The sequence below is a fragment of the Mirounga angustirostris genome, unplaced genomic scaffold, assembly GCF_029215605.1.
Source record: "Mirounga angustirostris isolate CCGP_5_RB_7025 unplaced genomic scaffold, mMirAng1.0.hap1 SCAF_14, whole genome shotgun sequence".
Lineage (NCBI taxonomy): Eukaryota > Metazoa > Chordata > Mammalia > Carnivora > Phocidae > Mirounga > Mirounga angustirostris.
Window position 1 is genome coordinate 93,469,863 of NW_026991722.1, and position 24,154 is coordinate 93,494,016.

Below are 24,154 nucleotides of genomic sequence, written 5' to 3' on the forward strand. Positions count from 1 at the left end.
TATCACAGTGGAGCACCCAGAGGCTACTACAAAGACTCACATCTGCCAAAGCTTTCATATCGAATGTTGACACATGGGGAAGCAGAATATATTCTATTTCTCCTCGACCTTCAAAATTTCACACTAGGGCTCTTTAGTAGCAGAACACGGATGCAACCCGAAACTGAAAGTTAGATGAGCCTGGTAGATAAAGTTCCCAGACTCAGCTTTTTGGCTTGCCAAGAAGAAGTACATGAAAGAGGGAGAGAAATAGAACTTTGCAAGCTAAAGAGGAGATAAGGAAACGTTTTTGGATTGTTTTGTCATGAGTTTGGCCTGTGTATGCAAACACATCCAAGTTGGCGGTGTCAAGTAGGTGTTTGGCTCTACAAGTCTAGAATTCAGGGGAAAGGTTGAGGACGGGGATGCAAATTGGGGAGCCATCAACATATAGATGGTAACTGAGGGAATGCAACTGGAAAATATTACCTGGAGTATAAGTGTTGTTGGAGGCGAGGTCCAGGAATAAAGCCCTCTATGCTCTTAGGAAAACTGGGATATTAGGGTAATTGAGAATTGCTTCTAGGATTAAGAGGATTAAAGTCAGGACCTGATGTAAGTTCAAAGGAACAGCCCAAGGAAAACAGTCAAGACTATGCGAGTGCTCAGAGGTCTGGAAGAAGAACAACTACCAGACAGTGAACTGAGATTGTGGGAAAACAGTCTGGAGAGTGTGGTCCTCTTATAGTCAGGTGAAAGAGGAGGGAGTGATTATTGTGTCCAATACCGAGAAGAGTTTTAATGAGGTGCAGTATGAGAATTCAACATTAGACTTGGTGAGATGGAAGTTGTAGGTGACCTTAATCAGAGTTAGTTTCTAAAATCCTGAATGGAGCAGTTTGGAGGGAGCATATGTAGTGAGAAAGCAAAGAGTGAATTTACACAACTCTTCAGAGTAGTTGTGATGTCAGAGGAATAGAGCAGCAGTTGGAGAGGATGTAGAGTCTAGGGAAGGGGTTTTTAAAGAAAGGCGATTTGAAAGTATGTTTGTGTGTTGTTGAGAATGATGCATGATCTTGGAAGTCAATGTGAGAGTGGGGCGATCAAGACTCAAATTAATTGGTAGGTCATGTCCAACATGATAGGAATCTCTATTCTGATTCCAGATTATACCTGACATGGATTTTTTTTTAAGATTTTTTAATTTATTTATTTGACAGAGAGAGAGACAGCGAGAGCAGGAACACAAGCAGGGGGAGTGGGAGAGGGAGAAGCAGGCTTCCCGCCGAGCGGGGAGCCAATGTGGGGACTCGATCCCAGGACCCTGGGATCATGACCTGAGCCGAAGGCAGACAGTTAACGACTAAGCCACCCAGGAATCCCAGCCACCCCAGCCTCTTATCTGAGACTTCTGGAAAGTGAAGGTGATCACTTCAACAAATAATAGCATAAAACAGCTTGTAGCTGGAAACTCTCCCACAGTTTGAGTTTTCTCCCAGGAGACTCTTTGATCTGTCCCCCTGGCTGCCTTCCTGCCCATTCAACAGTTCTTCTGACATGGCGAGCATGTCTGCATTCTACCCAGCTAGTTCCCAAACCAAGGTCCCCCCACCTACTGACATGTATTTAAGAAGAGTTGCACTCACTGACAGTGTGGTGCTAAGTCTAGGGCTGCAGTGAGTAGTAATGCACAAGAAGTTTGTCCTCTGATAAGGCAGTTGGCCAGCTAGTAAGGACTTGTCAAGGGCTCAGACTGTGGGACCATGAGAGGGGCCCTTAAGTCTGTTGGGGCCCCAAGAAGGGCCTTCTGAAAGAAGGAGACCCTGAGTCGAGACAATAGCGTATGTGTTAGGCATATGTGTTATGTGGGTGAAGATGAGAGGCAAGGATAAACTAGGTGCAGGGAAAGTGACAAGGGAAGGCCAAGAGGCAGGGCATAGCTGGTTTTATAAGGAGGGTCCATCTAGTTTAGTTTGGGAAAAGCCTGAAATTCCATGAGGGGTGGCAAGGTGAACTGCAGCATCAGCAGGGAAGGGCACCAAGGGCCTGAGAGACATACCACAAAGCATAGATTTTGGAATGAAAGGAAAAGGGATCCTCTGGTAGACTTGTCAAGTTTCTCTCTCAGAATAATGGCCCCATGATGATTTCCAATGGTAGAAATGGAGAATGGTGTCTTCTGAGAGCAGAAGCTATCAGGATCACACTTTACACAGACTTTGGAAGGTTGCTCAAGTGGCAGTGTAATAAGGGGTTAGAAACTGGGGAGGACTTGAGGGTGTGGCCACCCGCTAAGAGGTGATTGCAATAGGCCAAGTGGATAATGATTTGGGCCTGTTCTCCGCCACTCAAGTAAGGGAGTCTGGACAGATAGGAGAGAGTACTTGCAGAGCTGGATGGTGGCCTGAGTGGAGCAGCAGGAGAGAGCATATACAGAGTGAATGATCGTCCCTAGTGGGACTGACCGTGCTGCCCCTCCAGCAGGAGGAGCAGAAGAAGGGTTAAAATGACATGTCTCAGGGTTATTTGCCTATGTCCCCAGGAGGCAGGGAGTGTGACTTAGGAATCTTTAGGCTTTATCAGCCAAGACTGGGATCTTGCCAATTTTAGAGAGCCCCTGGGGGATGGGGGATGCTTCAAGAAGGAGCCCCCCTGAGCTAAGTAATCAGTGATGATCTGTCATCCAGCTCATGAGCAACATCTCCCACCCTTGGGTCATGCCAGGGTTATGCTCCATTGACCAAGCACATCAGTGGACTCAGGGCTTGATATATTTCATTTCAATTAATCTTCCCCAAAATGATGGGTAAATGTGGTTACCCCATTTTAAAGACAAGAGAAGCAAAGACATTTTTATGTAGCTGGCTCTTAGTTTAGGCTGCCATAACAAATGACAATAGAGTGGATGGTGTAAACAACAAAAATGTATTTGTCATTATTCTGGAGGTTGAAAGTCTGAGATTAGGGTGCCAGGGCAGTAGGGTTCTTGGGAGAGCTCTTTTCTTGATTTATAGATGGTGGCCTCCTTGCTGTGTCCTCACATGGTGGAGAGAGAGAGGAAGCAAGAGCTCTCCTGCTTCTTGTTATAAGAGCACTAATTCCATCACAAGGGTTCCACTCTCTCCACTTAATTGCCTCTCAAAGGCCCCATCTCCAAATACCAGCACAATGAGGATCAGGGTTGGTGCAGATCCTAGAGCATAAGCTGAGACCAGGATTGGTGCCTGGATGGCCTTGGATACATCAGTTGACCTGTTTGAGAGCATTTGGACTAAGTACCTGTAAACAGAATTCTAGAGGTAACGTCCTATGACTTTAAAAAATTAGAAAGCTTTTCATTTATATATCAGAGGAAATTTTTTTCTTGGCATAATGAATGATCAAGGGCACAACTGGATGTCGACATGCAAAAGAATAAATGTGGACCTTTTCCTTATACTACACACCAAAAACAGCTCAAAATTAGAACTAAAAATAAGTTAAAATTATAAAACTCTTAGAAAGAAACGTAAGACAGTTTTGTAACTTTGAATTCGGCAATAGTTTTTTAGATACAATACCAAAATACACAAGGGACAAAAGAATAAACAGATAAAGTGGACTTCATCAAAACTAAAAAATTTGTGCTTCAAAGGACAAAATCAAGAAAGTGGAAAGACAACCCACAGAATGGAAAGAAATATTCACATATCATGTGTCTGATAAAAGACTTGTGTCCAGAATATACAAAGAACACTTGCAAATAAACAGTAGAGCAACATATACTTCAACTAAAAAAAGATGTGAATAGACATTTACTTACTTGAGAGAGAGAGAGCACACAGAAGGAGAGTAAGAGGGAGAAGCAGACTCTCTGCTGAGCAGAGAGACCAACTCGGGGCTTGATCCCAGGACCCTGAGATCATGACCTGAGCCAAAAGCAGACACTTAACCAACTGAGCCACCCAGGCACTCCAGTAAATAGACATTTCTATAAAAAGATACACAAATGGGGAAGAAACACATGAAAACACGCTAAGCCTCATTAGTCTTTCAGGAGATGCAAATCAAAACCACTGAGATAGTACTTCACCTGCACTAGAATGGCAAACATAAAAGGAGAAAAGATAGACAATGACAAGTGTTGAACAAGGATATATAGTTCCAAACTCCTGAATATTTGAGAGTTAAACAACATACCTCTAGAGAATCCATGTGTCAGAGAAGAAATCACAAGGGGACGAAGAATATTTAGAAGCAAAAGATAAGATTAGGATACAGTTTTTAATAATCTGAACTTCTACCTTAAGCTGTTAGAAATGACAAAAAAAAAAAAAAAACCAAAAACCAAAACAAAACAACTAACCCTCCCCAAAAAGATGGAATAATAAACATAAAAGGAGATATCAATGAAATGCAAAATTTTAAAAAGAGAAAAAGAATCCCATAAGCAGTTCCTCTGAGAAAAAAATCTATGAAATTGATTGATCTAACCAGATTTATTCAGAAAAAGAGAGAGAAGACACAATTTACCACCTCAGGAATGAAATAGAAGCATCACTACAGATCCTATAGACTTTATAAGGATAAGAAAGAAACATTATGAGCAATTTCACTCCAATTAATTCAATAACTTAAAAGAAATAGATAAATTCTTCATCCTAATGTTACTTTGGTTGTATTAAAGGATGTACTTATTCCTAGGAAATCATGCAGAAGTATTTAAGGTGTAACTTACTTTCCAATGGTGCAGCACAATTTGGACAATTGGTGAATCTAAGGGTAGGTATACAAATGTTCGTTGTGTTCTTCTTTTAGCTTTTTTGCATATTTGAACATTTTCATAATACAAAGATTGGAAAGGTAAATGAGGCACAAACTCTTGTCAGTAGAGAGGCTCTCACTCCAGATTCATCATTTGAAACAGGCTGATGATGGGAAGGACGTCATGATCTTTCACCCAGAGAGCAGTGTCGTGTCCTTCCCTCTGGGCCAGGATGAAGATTCTCGGTGATGCTGGAACCTCCTACAAGACGGACATAGAGAGGAAGGACTTAGGTCACTGGGGGCCAGTCTTGACCTTCCACTGGCAGTGAGGGCCAACAAAAGTACTGAGTCGCTTTCTGTAGATGTCCAGGCCCTAATAGCAACTAGTAAAATGGGTGGGCAGTCAGCATGGGCCTTGATTTTAAACAGAGGCCTGACCTACTTCATTCTTCCCAGAGGTTGGAGAAAGAGGCCTTGACTCCCACAGACATGAAACCTTGGGCTAATTGGATACTAATTACTCACAAGAGTTTTGTTGACCCAAACTTCCCATAACCCCACTTTGGTGTGAAAGGAGGGCATGCCCAAAGAAGAATTACTGCTAGGAAAATGACACAGATTTATTCAGTCCTGAAAGTCCTTTCCCAGAAATGATGTCCCAAATTGAGCAAGAATAAACAATGCATGACTGATAAATCCCACAGTTAGGGACTGGGAACAGCTTTCCTACGTTCCTAAGGAGCTGTATATTTGGAATCAGGTAAAACTGAAAGTAAGAGTAGTTGGTCATCTAAGGCCAGGTTGGATGAGACAAGTTCCCGTATTTTGATGTATCTCTTTGTGATTAGAGCACCTGTGAAGGACACAAACTGTGGTACCTCCACGACGTTAGTAACGTACAAAGGAAAGAAGTCTGATAGCGCGAGTCTCCTCTTGGCCCAGGGTCTTGACTGATGCTGGGCATCGAGCCACCCTGTCCATCTTGAGGGGACACTTGAGAGGGAGGGATGGGTGGGATGAGCACCAAACCGTCTATGCAGGACATAATCAGACCACCTCCTACTCATTTCCTTATGATCCGTTTGTTCTATAAATGGGGCTCCTCAGTCTTTGGATGCTCTTACTGACGTGGGTATGGCGGAGGAAAAGACAAAATACCTGTCAGTTTCTATGCAGCTCACATTATGATTCACCTGGCAAAGTCAGAGTTACTTAGATAAAGGGAAGATGTGAGGAAGACTTTGGACTTGGGAAATCTGGGTTCTCATCCCAGCTGTGCAGCTGGCTTGTTGGGGCCTGAGTGACAAGTCCTCTGACCAACCCCCGCCCCCAAGGACCTCAAGGTCTCATCCTGGTGCGCAGAACCTGACCAGATTTCCAGTAGCAGCCCTTCCAGGCCGGTCTTCGAATGGGGGCCCATTTCCCCTCCAGCCCTCTGTCAGCCGATGCCCAGCCCATCAAGCTTTTGGCTAAAAATGGCAAGGGGGTCCCTACGAGCTCCCCCACTTTGACCATCTTCGATCGGAAGGACTGGAAAATTTCCTTCAGAAGAAAAAAGCCCTGTGGCATATACATTCATTATCCATACTGTTTCTGTTCCTTTTGGGAAATGTGTGCCTTTTAACAAGTCAGGGCCGTTTATCCTGTAGCCCATCACACATGGCGATCTGCGGTAGGGGGCAGAGAGACACAGGGCTCTGGGTTGCTGTGTGGCACCGTCTGCCACTCGGATGATACAGCAGTGGACAGGTCTCCTGGGTCCCCGTGTCAAGAGGAAGGCTCCCTGCGACAACTGTCATCTCCTCCCTGAGGGCCCTCATGTGGAAACATCGAGGACAAAGCTATCGAAATGGTCTGATATAGTACCATGATTTCTTCTAATTTCTAGAACATAATAAGTGATTAGTAGTACAAGACTGGGATCCAGAACTTATAGATAACTTGTACAGATTAATAACAAACTCATTTTTATGAGGAATTCTTAATCGCAGGAAACAAACTGAATGTTGCTGGAGTGGGTTGAGAGGGATGGGGTGACTGGGTGATAGACACTGGGGAGGGTTTGTGCTCTGGTAAGCGCTGTGAATTGTGCAAGACTGTTGAATCTCAGATCTGTACCTCTGAAACAAATAATGCAATATCTGTTAAGAAAAAAAAAAAGAAGAAGAAGAAGAAGAAGGAGGAGGGGGAGGGGGAGGGGGAGGAGGAGGAGGAGGAGGAAGAAGAAGAAAGAAGGAGGAGGTAGCGGGAGGGGAAGAATGAAGCGGGGGGAATCCGAGGGGTAGAGGAACCATGAGAGATGATAGACTCTGAAAAACAAACTGAGGGTTCTAGAGGGGAGGGGGGTGGGAGGATGGGTTAGCCTGGTGGTGGGTATTGAGGAGGGCACATTCTGCATGGAGCACTGGGTGTTGTGCACAAACAGTGAATCATGGAACACTTCATCTAAAACTAATGACGTAATGTATGGGGATTAACATAAGAATAAAAAAAAATAACAAACTCATTTTGCAATGGACAAACGTCCTCAGCAGAGGCTTTACTCTAGAGTAGGGGTCGGGAAATGAAGGCCCGGGAGACCAAATCCAACCCTTCAGGCTGTTTTATAAATAAAGTTTCATTGGAACACAGCCATGCCCGTTCGTTCATACATCGTCAATGCTGCTTTCCCCTACACCGTCAGGGCTGCGTGGCTGGAGTGGAGACCATCTGACCTGTAAACCAAAGATGTTTACCGTCAGACCCTTACAGAAAAACATGCAGACCCCTGTAACAGAGGAAACCAAGAGGCCAATAAGCATAGGGAAGGGTGCCCAACATTATTAGCCAACAGGAAAGTGCAAATTAAGCCTATAGTAAGATACCCTTGCGCACCCATCAGAATGGCTAAAATGGAAAAGATTGGCACCAAGTGTGACAACGACGGGGGATGGTTGCAGCTCCCGTCCGGGAAGGCTGCTGGGGGGAGTGGCACAGCGTTGGGAAATAGCATGGCCGTGTCTAGTACAGCTGAGCATGCAGATGTCCGTGGCCGGCATCCCTGGGTGTGTACTCAGGACAAGTGAGGGCTCTGGCCACCAGGATGGTCATAGCACCTTTGTTTCTAATAGCCCCAAACACAAAACAACCCAAGTGGTCACCAGCTGCAGAAGAAATTAAACTAATTGTGCTATAGTCACGTAATGGGACAGTATGCAACAATACAAAACCCCAAACTATTGCTATACACAAGGACATGTCATAGACTCAATATTGAGCTCAAGAAAGCAGGTCCTAGAATGCAGAGTGTATGATTCCATCTCTAAATTTTAAGTGTAGTGACATGTGCCAAAGGTCAGAGCAGCAGTTACCTCTAGGGTTGGGCGATTAGTTATTGAGCGATTAGTCTTTCTGGGCCCGAAAATGTTCTGCATCTTGCTCTGGGAGTTGCTTACATGGCTGTAGACGTATGTAAAAGGACACTGAACAGTTAAGTGCCCCTAAGATTTGAGCACCTACAGTAGAAATGGTGTATATCTCAATAAAAAGTAAAACTATTAAAGAAAAGATACTGGGAATCCATTTGGCTTTGAACCTTATGCCAATATATATATTTTTTAATTCCAGTTAGTGAACATCGAGTGCTATATTAATTTCAGGTGTACAATGTAGTGCTCATCAGGACAAGTGTACTCCCTAGTCCCCATCCTCTATTTCCCCCTTCCCCCAACTTCCTCCCCTCTGCTAACCCTCTGTTTGTTCTCTATATTCAAGAGTTTGGTTTTTTGTTGTTGTTGTTTTTCTCCTTTTCTCTTGGTTTGTTTTGTTTCTTAAATTTTCCATATGAGTGAAATCATATGTCTTTTTCTGACCCACTTATTTCACATAGGATTATACTGTCTAGATCCAACTGTGTTGTTGTAAATGGCAAGATTCATTTCCTTTTTATGGCTGAATAATATTCCATTTACATTTGTGTGTGTGTGTGTGTGTGTGTGTGTACATACATACATAACACATCTTCTTTATCCATCCATCCATATTTGGTTCTTATAAATAATGCTGAAGTAAGCCTAGAGGTACGTGTATCTTTTCAAATTAGTTTTTTCGTATTCATTGGGTAATTACCCCGTATTGGCATTATTGGATCATATGGTAATTCTATTTTTAATTTTTTGAGGACCCTCCATATTGTTTTCCACAGAGGCTGCACCAGTTTGCATTCCCACCGATAGTGCACGGGGGTTCCTTTTTCTCCACATCCTCACCAACATTTGTTGTTTCTTGCCTTTTTGATTTTAGCCATCCTCACAGTGTGAGGTGATATTTCCTTGTGGTTTTGATTTGCATTTCCCTGATGGTGAGTGATATTGAGCAGCTTTTCATGTGTCTGTTGGCCAACTGTATGCCCTCTTTGGAAAAATGTCTGTTTATGTCTTCTGTCCATTTTTAATTGGATTATTTGTTTTTTGGGTGTTTTTTGAGTTGTATCTGTTTTTTATATATTTTGGATCCTAACCCTTTGTTGGATTTGTCACTCACAAATACATTCTCCCATTCAGTAGATTGTCTTTTAGTTTTGTTGGTCGTTTCCTTTGCTGTGCAGAAGCTTTTATTTTGATGTAGTCCCACTAGTGTATTTTTGCTTTTGTTTCTCTTGCCTCAGGGGACACATCTAGCAAATGTTGCTACCCCTGATGTCAGAGACATTACTGCCTGTGCCCTCCTCTAGGATTCTTATGGTTTTAGGTCTCACATTTAGGTCTTTAACTCATTTTGAATTTATTTTTGTGTATGGTGTAAAAAAGAGGTCCAGTTTCACTCTTTTGCACATTGCTGTCCAGTTTTTCCAACACTATTTGTTGAAGAGACTTTATTCCCCACTGGATATTCTTTCCTGCTTTGTCGAAGATTAACTGACCATATAAATGTGGGTTTATTTCTGGGCTCTCCATTCTGTTCCATTGATCTATGTGTCTATTTTTGTACCAGTACCATGGCATTTTGATTACTATTGCTTTATAGTATATCTTGAAATCTGGGATTGTCATACTTCCAGCTTTGTTCTTCTTTAAGACTACTTTGGCTATTCAGGGCTTTTTTTGTTGTGGTGATGTTTTTTTTTTTTTTTTTTTTTTTTTTCAGTTCCATACACATTTTTAGGACTATTTGTTCTAGTTTTGTGAAAAATGCTGTTGACATTTTGATAGGGATTGCATTGAATTTGTAGATTGCTTTGGGTAGTATGGACATTTTAATAATATTTTTTCTCCCAACCCATGAGCATGGAATATCTTTATTTGTCTGTGTCCTCTTCAATTTCTTTCATCAGTGTTTTGTTGTTTTCAGAGTAAAGTCTTTCATCTCCTTAGTTAAGTTTATTCTGAGGTATTTTATTCTTTTTGGTGCAATTGTAAATGGGACCGGTTCTTAATTTCTCTTTTGCAGAGTAAAGTTTTAACTAGGATACCTTTTAGGCTTTGCCATCAGAAAAAGCAAATTTTTAGAATGTAATTGTGCATCTGTGGTAAAATTCTCCATAGTAACCCATTCTCTCCCCTTCTTATACCCTCCTCATATCCTCGCCTCTCCATTGCCTTCCTGTCCCCTTTCTTCAAAGCTGAGGGGACTAACTGGTGGTTCACCTGACTCTCCAGCCTGATCTCTGATGGGGACATGTCTTAAGACATGTCTTAAGCCCAATGAAGGAACCCCTGGCCCAGGCTGATGCTGCTCCATGCACTGGTGACAATCAAGAGCCTTCTCCTTCACTCAAAGTTGCATGTAGTGGGGGAAGGGTCTCCACAGTGTCACTTGTCCCAGTAGCATCCAGGTAGACAAAGCCACAGGGCCAAGACCTTTCTAGGTGAACCCAAGCCTGACTCTGCAGAGCAAACACCAGGAACCCTGGCATGCCCCAGACAGGAAAGGACCCCCACCCTGTGATGTACAGGGTGCTGGTGGATGCAGGACCACAGACGTGAAGGAAGGACAGTGAATGCAGCCCCCTCTGGTCTTGAAGCAGGGCGAAAGATTGCTAGCGGGTGATTCGGGTCGTCGGCCACACTCTGTTCCCGCAACACTCCGTTACGGTCTGACGGCTTCACACGTGCTGAGATCGTGGTTCATGTGGTTGTGGAGGGCTGGAGTCCCATCAGAAGTGTCCCTGTCCCTCCCCCACCACTGCTTGGGGGGCGCTGGTGCCCCAAGTGCTGGATGGTGTCGTGTTGGAATGGCAGGTCCACAAACGCTTTTCCCACGAGGGGCTGACTTAGTGCACTCCGCACTGACAGTGGGGGCTGCCCAGAAGTGGAAGCCATGGGACAGAGTCTCCAACCCCCTCCTGGGAACACACCCCAAACAAAGCAACCTCTGGAAGAATAAGACAGAGGTTGGAGGGCGGCAGGCGAGCATTCCCGCGTGCCTTCCTGCCCGTCACTCTTGCTCAGTCCGCAGAGCAACCACTGGGGTGGTCTCCAGCCCGCAGCTGCGGTGTCACTCCCGGAGGCTAACTCTGCACCCAGGGTCATGGGTCCAGGTCATGATGGGCTCCCTAGGGGGTGACTTCTCACATCAGTATCCAAGAGGAGGGGCTCAATGGTTCGGGGCCATTTGTCTGGCGACATCTGTCCCTAGAAGCAGGAGGGGTGCACGTCAGACAGACACACGTCTTTCCTTTCCCCGCAGCTTCGGGCTCCTTGGATTCCAGCTCTGAGCATTTGCAAGGCCTGCATTTTGAGGGCTCTGTGGCACCGCATTCGTTTGCAGTGACTGCTCTTGCAAAACACCCCAAACCAGGCAGCTTGAGACCCCAGAACTGTATTCTCTCACTGTTCTGGAGGCCACAGTTCTGAAATCAGGGTCCGTCAGGTTCCGTCCCTTCTGGAGGCCCAAAGGGACATCCTTTCCATGCTTTTGTCCCAGCTTCTGGGCGCTGCGGCCAAGCAGGGCATTTCTGGGCTCGAAGCTGCTTCACCGAAGTCCCTGTCCCCGGCTGACCCGGCTTCCCTCCTGCCAGTCTGAGTCCGCCCGCTCCGCCTGTAAGGACACCAGTCGTGTTGGATCAGGCCTGTGCCATAGCCCAGTATGACCTCATCTCAACTAATTATGTCTCCAGAGACCCTATTTCCAAATAAGCTCACTTTCTGAGGCTCCAGGCAGACATGAATCTGAGGGGATGTTATTCAAGCCCGTACGGGCACCAAGCACCAAATGGGTGCATCTGTCACCTCGTTCTGCATGAGGCAGAAAGAACTCCGGTGACCACACCCTAGAGAGAACCTCAGGCCACACGTTGGAAAGGACAGGGGCCAGGACTAGGTGAGGAGGCCAGGGCTAGAGAGCACGTTGCCATGGTGATTGTGTTTCGTGTCCATCATGGTTCCCCAGCTCCCACAGGGTCCTGTCCTTCCCTCCATGGGTCTGGGTTATTCACGTCAAAGCATCTTACACACAGGGCCTGTGGGTGGCCAGCAGCCTTTCCTCCTCACCCGATAGTTTGGGGTCCATCAGAAGCCCGGTAGTAGGCTTGTCGCTCTGGGAGGGGTAGGAACAGCCTGCCCTTCCAGGAGGGTGCGCAGCCCGTGAGTCCTGGGTGAGGGAGCACCCTCGATTTGTCAATCTAGCAATGGATGGAGGACCCTTCTAAGCCTAACCCAGGGCACAGTCACTCACACTGTTTCCCAGAGGGTCAACCTTTGGTGGTTAGACAAGAGTTCGGGTGGGGTTTTATGTCAAGGGATGGCAGAGCCTGGGGATTTAGTGTCCTCACTATGATGTCATGAACCTCAGGATGGGGTGGGGTTTGGCTTTGAGAACCCTGCCTGGGAGCTGAGCACAACAATGTCCCCATGCCCACCCAGGGAGAGGACAACTGTCATGGGCAGTGAGGGACCCCAGAGGGAGAATGCCCTGCAGTGCCAGAAACAGGGAAGCTTGTCACTGTCCTTATACTTGTAAGGTAGGAGCCTGAGTGTGGCCAACTGAACCTGTGAGCTGTCTCACCTTGTCTGTTCTGATGGACTCTGTGACTTTGGACAGTGCCTTCTCCTGAAGACAGGGTTTGCTATCAGCAGAACTATTATAAAATATAACCAGCAGGATTCTTTCATATGCAGGTGGTAGAAACTTATCTCAACCTGCTTAAGCCTCAAAGGGGACTCAGGTTAGGTCCTTTCTGAGACTCGGAAAGAAGCTTCAGGAACAGCTGGATCAAGGGTCCAGGTATCAGGATTTTGTTTCTTGCTGTCTTTTGGCTCTACTGTTTTCTCTGTGATAGCTTATGTTCTCGGAGGATTTCCAAAAGCAACATGATGGCCGTTGGCACCCCAAGATTAGAGTATTCTAGGTGCTTGTGAGTCAGGAGAGAGGTTCTCTAGCGGGACAAGATTGCCCGTTAGGACAGGAGCCCTGGACAGCGTAATTGGGAACAGTACATGTGCACAGGGTGTGCATCTATTCCGACTCCTGTTCGCACCCTCCCAGCGTTGAGTTTCTGGGCTCCAGAAAGCTAACTGCACAACCTTGCCTTGCTCACCAGACTAGGCTGTTTTGTGTCCCGTGGTTTTGCCTGTGTGTGCCTTCTGCCGGAAATGCCTTTGCGCCATCCACCTGCCCCCACTCGCTCCTAGCCCATCATCATCTAAGGATCCTTCCTACTCCATGTCTGGTCCCAGCATAGAGCTCACGTGGGGGCCGTGCAAGCTCTCAGCTCCACAACTTGAAATCAAAATCTTTCTGTAACAAGGTCTCCAAGATTTTCACATGCTCTTTCAAGTGTGAAAGCACCACTGATAACCGCTGCTTATCCATCAGTGTTCAGCTCAGAGGCCACCTCCTCCAGAGAGCCCCCCTGCCCTGCCACCCCACCCCAGCCTGTAGCAGGGACAGTTAGAGAGCCACGGCGGCCCAGTGCCAAAGACATCGTAGAAGCTGCAGAGATTCTCACTACATATGTGGGCGCAAATGCAGGCAGTAACACACACAGGCACACTTTGGGTCAAAGAGAGTCATGATTGCGGGTCGTTCTCCAAATTGCTCCTGAACCCTCTTCTGTCTGCCCTGTGCCCAAGGCTGACTCCTGTCTGCTCTCCAGGCCCTCTGGGGGCGGCCCTGCACCATTCCTGGGACAGCCCCCCACTGGGCTCAGCAGATGCCACCTCCCTGTCCTCCCTCCAGGCCCAGGGGTGGGACCACCTCCCCCTGTGGCTGGAGGCTGGGAGCCCCCTCCTTGGTCCTGCCCTACTCCCTGCTTCAGCTGGGGACTGTCCCCTGGCCTCTTCCTCCAGACCCTGTGGGAGAAGCGCTTCTGCCTGGGATCTTCCCTGGTCCATTTGGAGACTCTGCTCTCTGTGCAGAAGATCAAGGAGACTTTCCTCTCTTTACACATTGCACACACACGTTTTTTTCCTTTCAGTAATTTATTTATCTACAAGCAATTAATGAAATTGTCAATTCTATTTTTACATTTTCCAGGTACTCAAAAAACAACTACAATAGTCTAGATTCTGCATTCTGGGGTGTGCGCGTGTGCACGTGTCCACGTGCATGGGAGTGTATGCTTGTCTTCGGGAGAAAACGTTGTATTTTGACTGCTTAAAATATATGTGTTAAACAATAAATAGTATCATAAACAAAACAACAAAGATTAAGAAAAAAATCACGGAACAAGGAAGAAATGGTTGCAGATTCTTAAGCTTTCCTATCTATAAGTTTAAGATTAAATTAATCCCATGAATTTAGGACTAAAATAAGAATTAAAGACTAAAATATGAATTCATAAAACAACTACAATAGTCTAGGTTTGCATCCTGGGGTGTGTGCGTGTGCACGCGTCCACGTGCATGGGAGTGTATGCTTGTTATCAGGAGAAAAGTTTGTATTTTGACTGCATAAAATTCACAAATGTTAAACAACAAACAGTATCTTAAACAAAACAACAGAGGCTAAGAAGAAAAAAATTGCAGAACAAGGAAGAAATGGTTGCAAATTCCTAAGTTTTCCTATCTATAAATTTAAGACTAAACTATTGCTATGAATTTAGGACTAAAATATGAATTCAGAACTAAAATATGAACTTAGGACTAAAATGTGAATTTAGGACTAAAATTTGAATTTAAGACTAAAATTTGAATTTAGGACTAAAATTTGAATTTAGGACTAAAATATGAGTTTTAGGACTAAAATTTGAATTTAAGACAGCACAAACTCTTTCATACAGTTTGAGTGAGATGTTTTGTTTAAGGTTTTTCTGCTCTCTTTTTTTAAGGCAATCACATAAATACTGAGTTATTTCTGCGGAACTGTAACCCTAGTCCTAGAGCACAGAAATGGTCTTGTTTGAAAGTCTCTGTCTATGTCCACAATAGAGGATGTCTTCAGTCCCAGTGGCATTAATTTAAATCCGACCACCATACCTACAGCCGAGAGTTCTAAAGCGTCCGGCAGGGAAGCTATGTATTCATGACAATGTGGACAAAGCTCTAGTTACACAGTCTGTGATGGGGTTCCACCGCTATCCTGCAGAGAGTCACTGTGGCATCAGTTCCGAAATGGTAGCCGTTTCACTAGAGAGAGAGCCATCAGACGTTCTTCACGGAGCTCTGCGCAGATGCTGAGCCGGGCTTTGGCTGCTCAGAGCCCGGCTGCCCTGAGCCCGGTCACCCTTGCTGGCGACTCCGGGTCCCGGGGCCCTCACGGTGGACCTCCCATCCCCCCTGGGGGCCTGATGACCCCGGGTACCCCCTGACACTTCCCAGCCTGCGTGGGCTGTGGGCGGAGCAGCAGGACCAAGAGGGTCCCTCAGGACAGGCCGGCAGCTGGACTCCACACCGGCTAGCATCCGCCTCAAGTGATCATTCTCTTTCCTTAGCTCCTGGAACTCCCTCTCTCTGGATGCAGCCACCACCCAGCTCTTCGCGACTCTGTCCTGATGGAAGAGGACCAGCTTGCGATGATAGTAGGAGGTGGTTCTCTCCAGCTCTTTGCCCAGGTCTTGGGCCATCTTCTTGTAGAGGTTGCGAATCTGGCACGTGAAGTTCATTTCTCTGTGCACGCTGGCCAGTTTCTTCTTCATTTCCAAGCACTGAGCTTGCGCCTGAAACGCTTTTCGGTCAAGTTGCAGGATGTATTGCTCCTGTTCATCCAGGGGGTTCTGAAGTTTCAGCTTCAGCGGCTGAATCTCCTTGTCCAGCTGTGAAGTTTCCTTCTGCAAAGAGGCTTCCTGGGTTTGCAGGCTGTGGATTTGTCGTGTCAGCTCCACGATCTCTTGCCTTTCTGCCCACAGTCGTCTGGCTCTGTGTTGCTGTTCCCCTTCGGGACTTGGAGGGGACCCAGGGCAGCCAGCATCCTCAGGGACGCCCTTCAGATCCACTGCTGCCCGATGGGCGGGCTGATCACCATTTCCTGCTCCCCTCTTTGGCTGGACTCCCTGGGTCCCAGCACCGTTGTGCTCTGCAGGGAGGTCAGGCGGGGGGATGGCCTGCAGCCCGGGTCCGGCCCTGGACGGGGACTGGCTGGCTTGATCTTTCGGGACCAGCTCCATGCATGCCTTCGACGGCTCCAGCCTTTCTTCCTCCTCCTTCTCCTGCCCTTTCTGCCTCCATCTCGAAACTTCTTGGTTGAGCGGTTCGGGACCTTCTGGAAAAGGAGTGTTTTCACTCTGATCCTTCGTTCTTTTCGTCAGAAGCTGTTTTCCATCCTTCTCCGATGTTCTGAGGATGGGTTTTTCCCTAGGGACCTGGGGCAGGTCGGGAGGCTGGTCCAGTTCCTTCAGTACCTTCCTCAAAAAGTTGACAGTGTCCCTATCCACCAGCCTGCTCAGTTCTGTGTTCATTGCCGACAAGCACAGGGCTTGTAACAAGGGAGGACTGGCCACCACCGCGGGCGGCCTGAGGGCGGCCTCGGCTTGTGTGGTTGGGCCACTCTCCTCACGGCGGGCTCCACACACTTCATGGCGGGCAGAGCCCCTGTGGCCCAGTGCCTTCGCGCTTCTTCGAGTGAGTTGTCTCTTCACTAGGAGAACCAGCAGCACAGTCCATATGAGCACCGCACAGGGCAACACGGGGAGACTCGGGGTGTGTCCCCAGCTTTCAGAAATCAGCTGCAGCGCCCCCCCACAGGTGCTCCAACACCAGCTGGCAAGTGGATCTGGTGGCCAAGAGGGCGCCCTCCATGGCTGCGTCAGGCTCCACAGCTCTGTCTCCAAGTGCCAGAGTCCTGTGGCCACAACGGACCACTGAGAATCCTGTGGAGAGTTCCACCTATGAGGTCAACGGTGCCCGGCAACCAGGGCAGAGCAGTTGGGCTGGGGGAGGGGAGGCCAGCCAGGTTCCAGAAAACAGTTGCCCCTGACTTTGCCATGAAGTAGAAAGTTGTCTCAATCACACAAGCCCTGGGGGAGGTGGGAAGGGCTGATCCCGGCCCGGAGCCCAGCCACTCAGGCCCACCTGGCACTACAGCAAACCTAGGGGCTCAAGGCAGGGCCAGGTCACGTCCGTCCGTGCGCACAAGACAATCAGGGCAAAGTGTTCAGGCCTCCTTCCCGGGCGAGGCCCGTTCTCCTGATCTGAAGTTTCCCTTGGCTTCAGGGACTCCTGGTCCTGTCTGCAAATGTCCCAGGGATCTCCCTCCATTTTTAATTGCATCACATTAATAGCCTTTTTGATTTCAACACGCGCAGATTTTAGTTCTTTCATTTCTCCAGAAAGAGATTCTGTAGTGTCTTCTATGCTTTTTTCAAGCCCATCTATTATCTTTATAATCATTATTCTGAACTCTAGTTCTGACATCTTACTTACCTCCATACTGATTAGGTCCTTGGAAGTCAGTACTGCCTCTTGTTCTCTTTTGTTGAGGTGAGTTTTTCTGTCTTAGACCATTTTGTCCAGGAAGAATAGATGAATGAAAGAACAAAATACCACAATGACAGCAATGACCCCAGAGAAATATACACTAAACAAATCAGGAGAGATCTTAAACTAAAAAAAAAAAAAATTGAAATTAAAGAATCAAAAGGAGAATATAACCAGAGGTGAACAGAATAGAGCAATACACTGGATCCTGTGTGTATTTTGGTCTGTTTGTTAGAAAACTAGATCCCAAAATTGTAAAGTAAGAAAAACTTATGTGTGTACAATAATAAAATAAAATACAGTGAAAGAATAGAATGTAACTGTAGACATGAAAATTAAAAAAGAAAAAAATGAAAAAAAGAAGACAGGAATATAAACAGGTGAACAGAACAGAGCTATACATTATATCCTGAGCGTATTTTGTTCAGTTTGTTTGAAGAAACTACATCTCAAAATTATAAAGAAAGAATAACATATATATACAAAAATAACATTAAATACATTGAAAGGATAGAATGTAAGTGTAAAGATGAAAGTACAAAAATGACTTTAAGAAAACAAAACAAAACAAAGACAAAAAAGAGAGAATACGATCAGATAGGTGAAGAGAAGAGAACCATATGCTAAATTCTGGGTGTATTTTGGTCTATTTGTTAGAAGAAACTGCATCCCAAAATTGTAAAGAAAGAAAAACTTATATATATACAAAAATAAAATTAAATACAATGAAAGGATAAAATGTAAGTGTAAAAATGAAAAAAAAGATTTTAAAAAAAGTTGATAAAGTAAGAAATTGGTTGAATAATGAAAGAGAAAAAAATTAAAATAAAAGACTTCTCAATTTCCTATGGCTGCTATAATCAATTATTACAAACACGGTGGCTTGAACACAGTTCTGGAGGCCAAGAGCATGAAGTCAAGGAGTCAGCAGGGCCATGCTCCCTCCAGCCATTCTAGGAGGGAATCCTTCTTTGCCTCTTCAGTTCTGGTGTCTGTTCTCATTCTTTGGCTTGTGACATTGTCACTCTAATCTCTGACTCTGCTGTCCCATAGTGTTCCCTTTTGTGCGTCCATCTTCTTCTGTTTGTTAGAAGGACACCTATCATTGGATTTAGTGTGCACCTGGGCAATCTACAATGATCTCTCAATATCCTTAACTTAATTACATCTGTGTACTCTATATCTAAATATGATCACATTCACAGGCTCCAGGAGTTAAGATGTTGACATATCATTTTGCGGGCCACCATTCAATGCACTACAGAAGTAATACATTCACTTACTATTCTTTTAGTAACTGCAATCAAAGGTAAAAAGTATGCCTTTGACTTACTACAGACAAATATAAATTAGAGCCTCTGATCTTTTCCCAGAAAATATGAGGACACTAGAATACTTTAACTTCATTTACTACTCCCACAATCTACATATCATTGCTGAACTATATTTTATTGTATTCACTGTAAGCCCAAGAAGGCAGTGGAATATAAGGAACAATGCAGAGGATCATAGGGGAAGGGAGGAAAGATCAGAGAAGGAGACAAACCGTGAGAGACTCTTGACTCCAGGAAAAAAACTGAGGGTTGTGGAAAGGGAGGTGGGTGGGGGGATGGGGTAATTGGGTGATGGGATTTTTAAGGAGGGCACGTGTTGTGATATGCATTGGGTGTTATATGCAACTAATGAGTCATTGAACACTACACGAAAAACTAATGATGTACTATATGTTGGCTAATTGAATTTAAATTTTAAAAAAAGAAGGCATTATCACTCTGGAAAACTGTATGGAGGTTCGTCAAAAAGTTGAAAATAGAGCTACCCTATGATCCAGCAATTACACTACTGGGTATTTACCCCAAAGATACAAAGGTAGGGTTCCGAAGGGGTACATGCACCCCGATGTTTATAGCAGCAATGTCCACAATAGCCAAACTGTGGAAAGAGCCAAGATGTCCATCGACAGATGAATGGATAAAGAAGAGGTGGTATATATATACAATGGAATATTATGCAGCCATCAAAAGGAATGAGATCTTGCCATTTGCAACGACGTGGATGCAACTGGAGGGTACTATGTTGAGTGAAATAAGTCAAACAGAGAAAGACATGTATCCTATGATCTCACTGATATGAGGAATTCTTAATCGCAGGAAACAAACTGAGTGTTGTTCGAGTGGGGGGTGGGTTGGGAGGGATGGGGTGACTGGGTGATAGACACTGGGGAGAGTATGTGTTCTGGTAAGCTCTGTGAATTGTGCAAGACTGTTGAGTCTCAGATCTGTACCTCTGAAACAAATGCAATATATGTTAAGAAAAAAAAAAAAGAAGAAGGTAGCGGGAGGGGAAGAATAAAGCGGGGGAAATCGGAGGGGTAGACGAACCATGAGAGACAATGGACTCTGAAAAACAAACTGAGGGTTCTAGAGGGGAGGGGGTGGGAGGATGGGTTAGCCTGGTGGTGGGTATTGAGGAGGGCACATTCTGCATGGAGCACTGAGTGTTATGCACAAACAATGAATCATGGAACACTTCATCTAAAACTAACGATGTAATGTATGGGGATTAACATAAGAATAAAAAAATAAATTAAAAAAAAGAAGGCATTATTATTGCTTTACACAGTTAATACATGGGCAGCACAACAAAATAGACAGAAATATTAAATTTTGGAAGTATCTAATTAATGAATTTTTTTTTTTCTTCAAGAGGAAAAGGATCAATTGGATTTATTTTTTCAAGTGGATCTTTTTTATTTATCCATGTTTTTACTCTACAAATGCTTATTTAGTGTCTTCTCTGTGGCAGGGATTGGGAATAGAGGAGCAAACATGGCAGACAAATTCTCCAAAGCTTGGGTTATAAAACTGTTGAACTGGAATTTTTGCCTGGAGAGGATCTCTAAGATTATCCGGTAAAGTGTATTGCGATGTTGAGGAATCTGAGGTTTAGTAGGTTGAATGACTTTCTGTTCCAGGAGGTCACACAATCAGAACCATGGGGTCCTTAAGCTCCCCATGTAGTGTTTCTAATCTCTAGAGCAGACATGAGCTACCCACTGCATTTGAAGCAGGCAAGGCTATGTGGGCTCCAGCAGAAAACTGTTTTATGGACACAATGCATCTTCACCCCTTGGAAACTATCTCCTAAATGTATATCTTTGGTCAAATATAATACCCATGACCGATTCCGGAAAAAAACAAGATCTGTGGAAGGTTCTAGTCGTGGAAAACTTTAATATGTTATTAGTAATGATCATAAGAGTTAGTATCTCTTGAGCACACACAATATGCCAGCGTCTGTGTTAAGAGTTTTGTGGGGGCTTTCAGGTCTCATGACAGCTTTATGAAGTTGGTGTCATGATGCTCATCCTTCTTTTAAATGTGAGGACGTTGACATCAGCCTGTTCAGGTGGTGACATGGCGAATGGTGCAAACAGGTGCTCACCTGGAGAACTGGGCCTTCTCCAACTCTAGGCAGTCCCAGATGTGAGTGCTGATCGACAGAAGATGCAGCTGTTCTTTCCAGGAGTTCCCTGAGCTGTTCTAGCAAATTCCCAAGATCACACCAGTCCTCCCAGAGAGAAGGGGAGAGAAGAGTGGCCTAGTCCTTTCCCCCTTCTCTTAAATCACTTGCTAGAATGCCGCCCTTGATGGTTCTTCTTTCACGTATTGAAGTAGTATTTTCCATCTAAATGTGGCCATTGCATCAGGAAGAGGGGGAGCTATGAAAACAGTCAATGTGTCCCATGTGGTTTGTCCACGCGGTGCTGGTACAGTGACACAGTGAAGGCAGGCGGCGGGGCAGGCACCTTGGCAGCAGGAGGTGGCAGGAAGCGTCGGCAGGAAGCGAAGGCAGGCGGCAGTGGCAGCGGGCCGGCAGGTGGTGACAGGAAGCGGCGGCAGGAAGCGAAGGCAGGCGGCGGGGCAGGGGGCATTGGCGGCGAAAGGCGGTGACAGGAAGCGGCGGCAGGAAGCGAAGGCAAGCGGCGGGGCAGGGGGCAGCGGCGGCGGCAGGTGGTGACAGGAAGCGGCGGCAGGAAGTGAAGGCAGGCGGCAGGGCAGGCGACAGTGGCAGCAGGCAGCAGCGCGGGCAGGCTGTGGTAAGCAGTGGCTGGCAGTCAGGCAGCCACAAGCAAGGGAGGCGGGCGGTGCGAGGAGGTAGCAGGCGTCGGCGGCAGGAAGCGGTGGGACGCAGGCAGCTGGGGCGGCAGGCAGGCAAGCCCCGGCAAGCGGCAGGCAGGCGGCAACAGGAAGCAGCGGCAGCGGTGTCAGGAGGCAGTGGCAGGAAGCGGTGACAGACAGCAGAGGCAGGTGGCGCGGGAAGGTGGCAGGAGGAGGCAGGCTGCAGCGGAGGCAGGCAGTGGGGGCAGTGGGCTGCAGGCGCCAGCGGTAGGCAGTGGCGGTAGGTAAGAGGTAGCAGGTGCAGGCTGCAGTAAGCAGCGGCTGGCAGGCAGGCCACGGCAGGTAAGGGCCGCGGGTGGTGCAAGGATATAGCAAGTGGTGGCAGCAGGCAGGTGGCAGACATCAGCATTAGGCAGGCGGCAGCTGTGGCGATTGGCAGGTGGCAGCGTTAGGCCGGCGGTGCTGTCAGCGGTGGGGTTAGGCAGGCAGCTTTGGCATGCATTCTCGGGGTTAGGTAGCTGGGCCCGGTGGAACCAGGCTGCGGCAGCAGACGGCGGTGGCAGGCAGGCGGCCACGGATGCGGCGGGCAGCAGGCGGCGGGCGCAGGCAAGGGCGGTGGGTTGCAGAAGGCAGGTGGCGGCGGCAGGCAGAGGTAAGTGGCAGCAGGGGGCGGCAGTGGTAGTACTGACTGGTGGCGGCAGCAGGCATGCGGTGGCAGGAGGCGGTGGCAGGCAGCGGCAGGCAGGTGGTGGAAGTCGGTGACAGGTGGCAGCGGGCAGCAGCAGAGGTGGCAGTGGTGACAGCACCAGCGGGTGGCGTCCTCGCCTGCAGTGGCTACAGGGGCGGCAAGGGCTGCAGGGGCGCCAGCTTTGGGCAGCCCCGGGTCATTGGGTGGCAGTGTGTGGCAGCCTCAGCAGCAGGTGGCATTGGCTTCAGCCGGGGTCACGGGCGGGGGAAGCAGGCGCCGCGATAGGGGCGGGGTCAGCAGCAGGCGGGTCAGCGTTGGCAGCGTGGGTCAGTGTGGGGAGGGGCGCCGGAAGCGCCGGCGGGCATCTGCGGGTTACGCGGCGGCGTCCCCGGCGTTAGCGGCGTCCGCGGCGTTCGCGGCGTCAGGAGTAGTGCTGGCATCAGTCGGCTTCAGCGTTGGGTAGCAGCGGACGCTCTGGGCAGCAGAGGCAGCAGCAGGAGTATCAGCAGCGAGCGGCGGCAGCGGTAGGTCCCGGGTTAGTGGGGGTCAGTATGTGGCAGCGGGAGGCGGTGGAGGCAGGGGAGGCAGGGGGCGGCAGTAAGCGGTGGGGGCAGGGAGGCAGGTAGCGGCAGGCAAGTGTGGTGGGCGGCGGCGGTAGGTGATTGCAGGCGGCGGCAGGAAGCGGTGGCGGGCTTGGGTAAGAAGCGGCAGGCAGGCAGGCGGCGGCGGCAGGCAGGCCAGGGCCGCGGGCGGTGGAAGGAGGTAGCAGGCGGCGGCGGCGGCAGTGGGCGGGGGCAGGCAGGCTGCGGCAGGCAGCTGGCAGACAGTTGCAGGCATGCTGCAGCACTGGGGGTACGCAGTAGCCGCAGGTGGCAACAGGCAGTGGCGGCAGGAAGTGGCGGCGGGCAGTGGTGGGGTCAGGTAGTGGCGGCCGGCAGGCCCCGGCTATGGGCAGGCAGGGGGCGGCGGCGGCAAGAGGTGGCAGACGGGGGCAGGCAGTGGTAAGCGGCGGCAGGCGCAGGTCCAGGCAGCAGCGTTAGGTAGGCGGCAGCGGTAGGCATGTGCTGGCGGGGGGCTGCCGTGGCGGGTAGTGGTAAGTGGCAGTAGGCGGGGGTAGGCGGCGGTGCTGCAGGCCGTGGCGGGCTGCAGGCAGCAGGGGCCAGGCAGGAAGCGGCGGCTAACAGTCGCAGCCGGCCGTAAGCAGTGGCAGAAAGCGGCGGCAGGGGCAGGTGTCAGGGGGATGCGGGCCGCAGCGGGGGCAGGCAGTGAGGGCAGCAGACAGCAGCGGCGGCAGGTGGCAGCGGCTGGCGGTGGGGCCAAGCGGGCTGCAGGGGGCAGCGGCAGCAGGTGGCGGCGGTAGGCAGGCAACGTTGGCAACCATCGTCGAGGTTAGGCAGCGGAGGCTGGTGGCAGTAGCCGCAGATGGCAACAGGCGGTGGTGGCAGGAAGCAGTGGCAGGCGGTTGGCGGGGACAGGTGGTGGCCGCAGGCAGCAGTGTTAGGAAGGCGGGAATTGCAACTGTTGGGAGGCGGCAGTAGTAGGCATGCGTTGGTGGCGGACTGCGGTGGCGGGCAGTGGTAAGCGGCAGCAGGCGGCGGTGGTAAGGAAGCGGCAGCGGGCCGTGGCGGGCAACCGGCAGCGGTGTCAGGCGGCAGTGGCAGGAAGCGGTGGCAGACAGCGGAGGCAGGTGGCGCGGGAAGGTGGCAGGAGGAGGCAGGCTGCAGCGGAGGCAGGCAGTGGGGGCAGCGGGCTGCAGGCGCCAGCGGTAGGCAGGCAGTGGCGGCAGGTAA

General features: G+C 48.3%; 1 protein-coding gene across 1 annotated transcript in view; it reads right to left on the bottom strand.

Moving 5' to 3' along the window:
• The window catches only part of LOC135362475 (proline-rich protein 36-like), a 48,787-nt gene that overhangs the window by 24,425 nt on the left and 208 nt on the right, over nt 1-24,154 (bottom strand). The window contains exons 2-7 of the mRNA XM_064577708.1: nt 23,743-24,114; nt 23,352-23,689; nt 23,031-23,309; nt 22,741-22,838; nt 22,078-22,510; nt 21,364-21,997 (exon numbers count right to left, since the gene is read on the bottom strand). Coding sequence (XP_064433778.1) covers nt 21,364-21,997; nt 22,078-22,510; nt 22,741-22,838; nt 23,031-23,309; nt 23,352-23,689; nt 23,743-24,114 — 2,154 coding nt within the window. The remainder of the gene's footprint in view (nt 1-21,363; nt 21,998-22,077; nt 22,511-22,740; nt 22,839-23,030; nt 23,310-23,351; nt 23,690-23,742; nt 24,115-24,154) is intronic.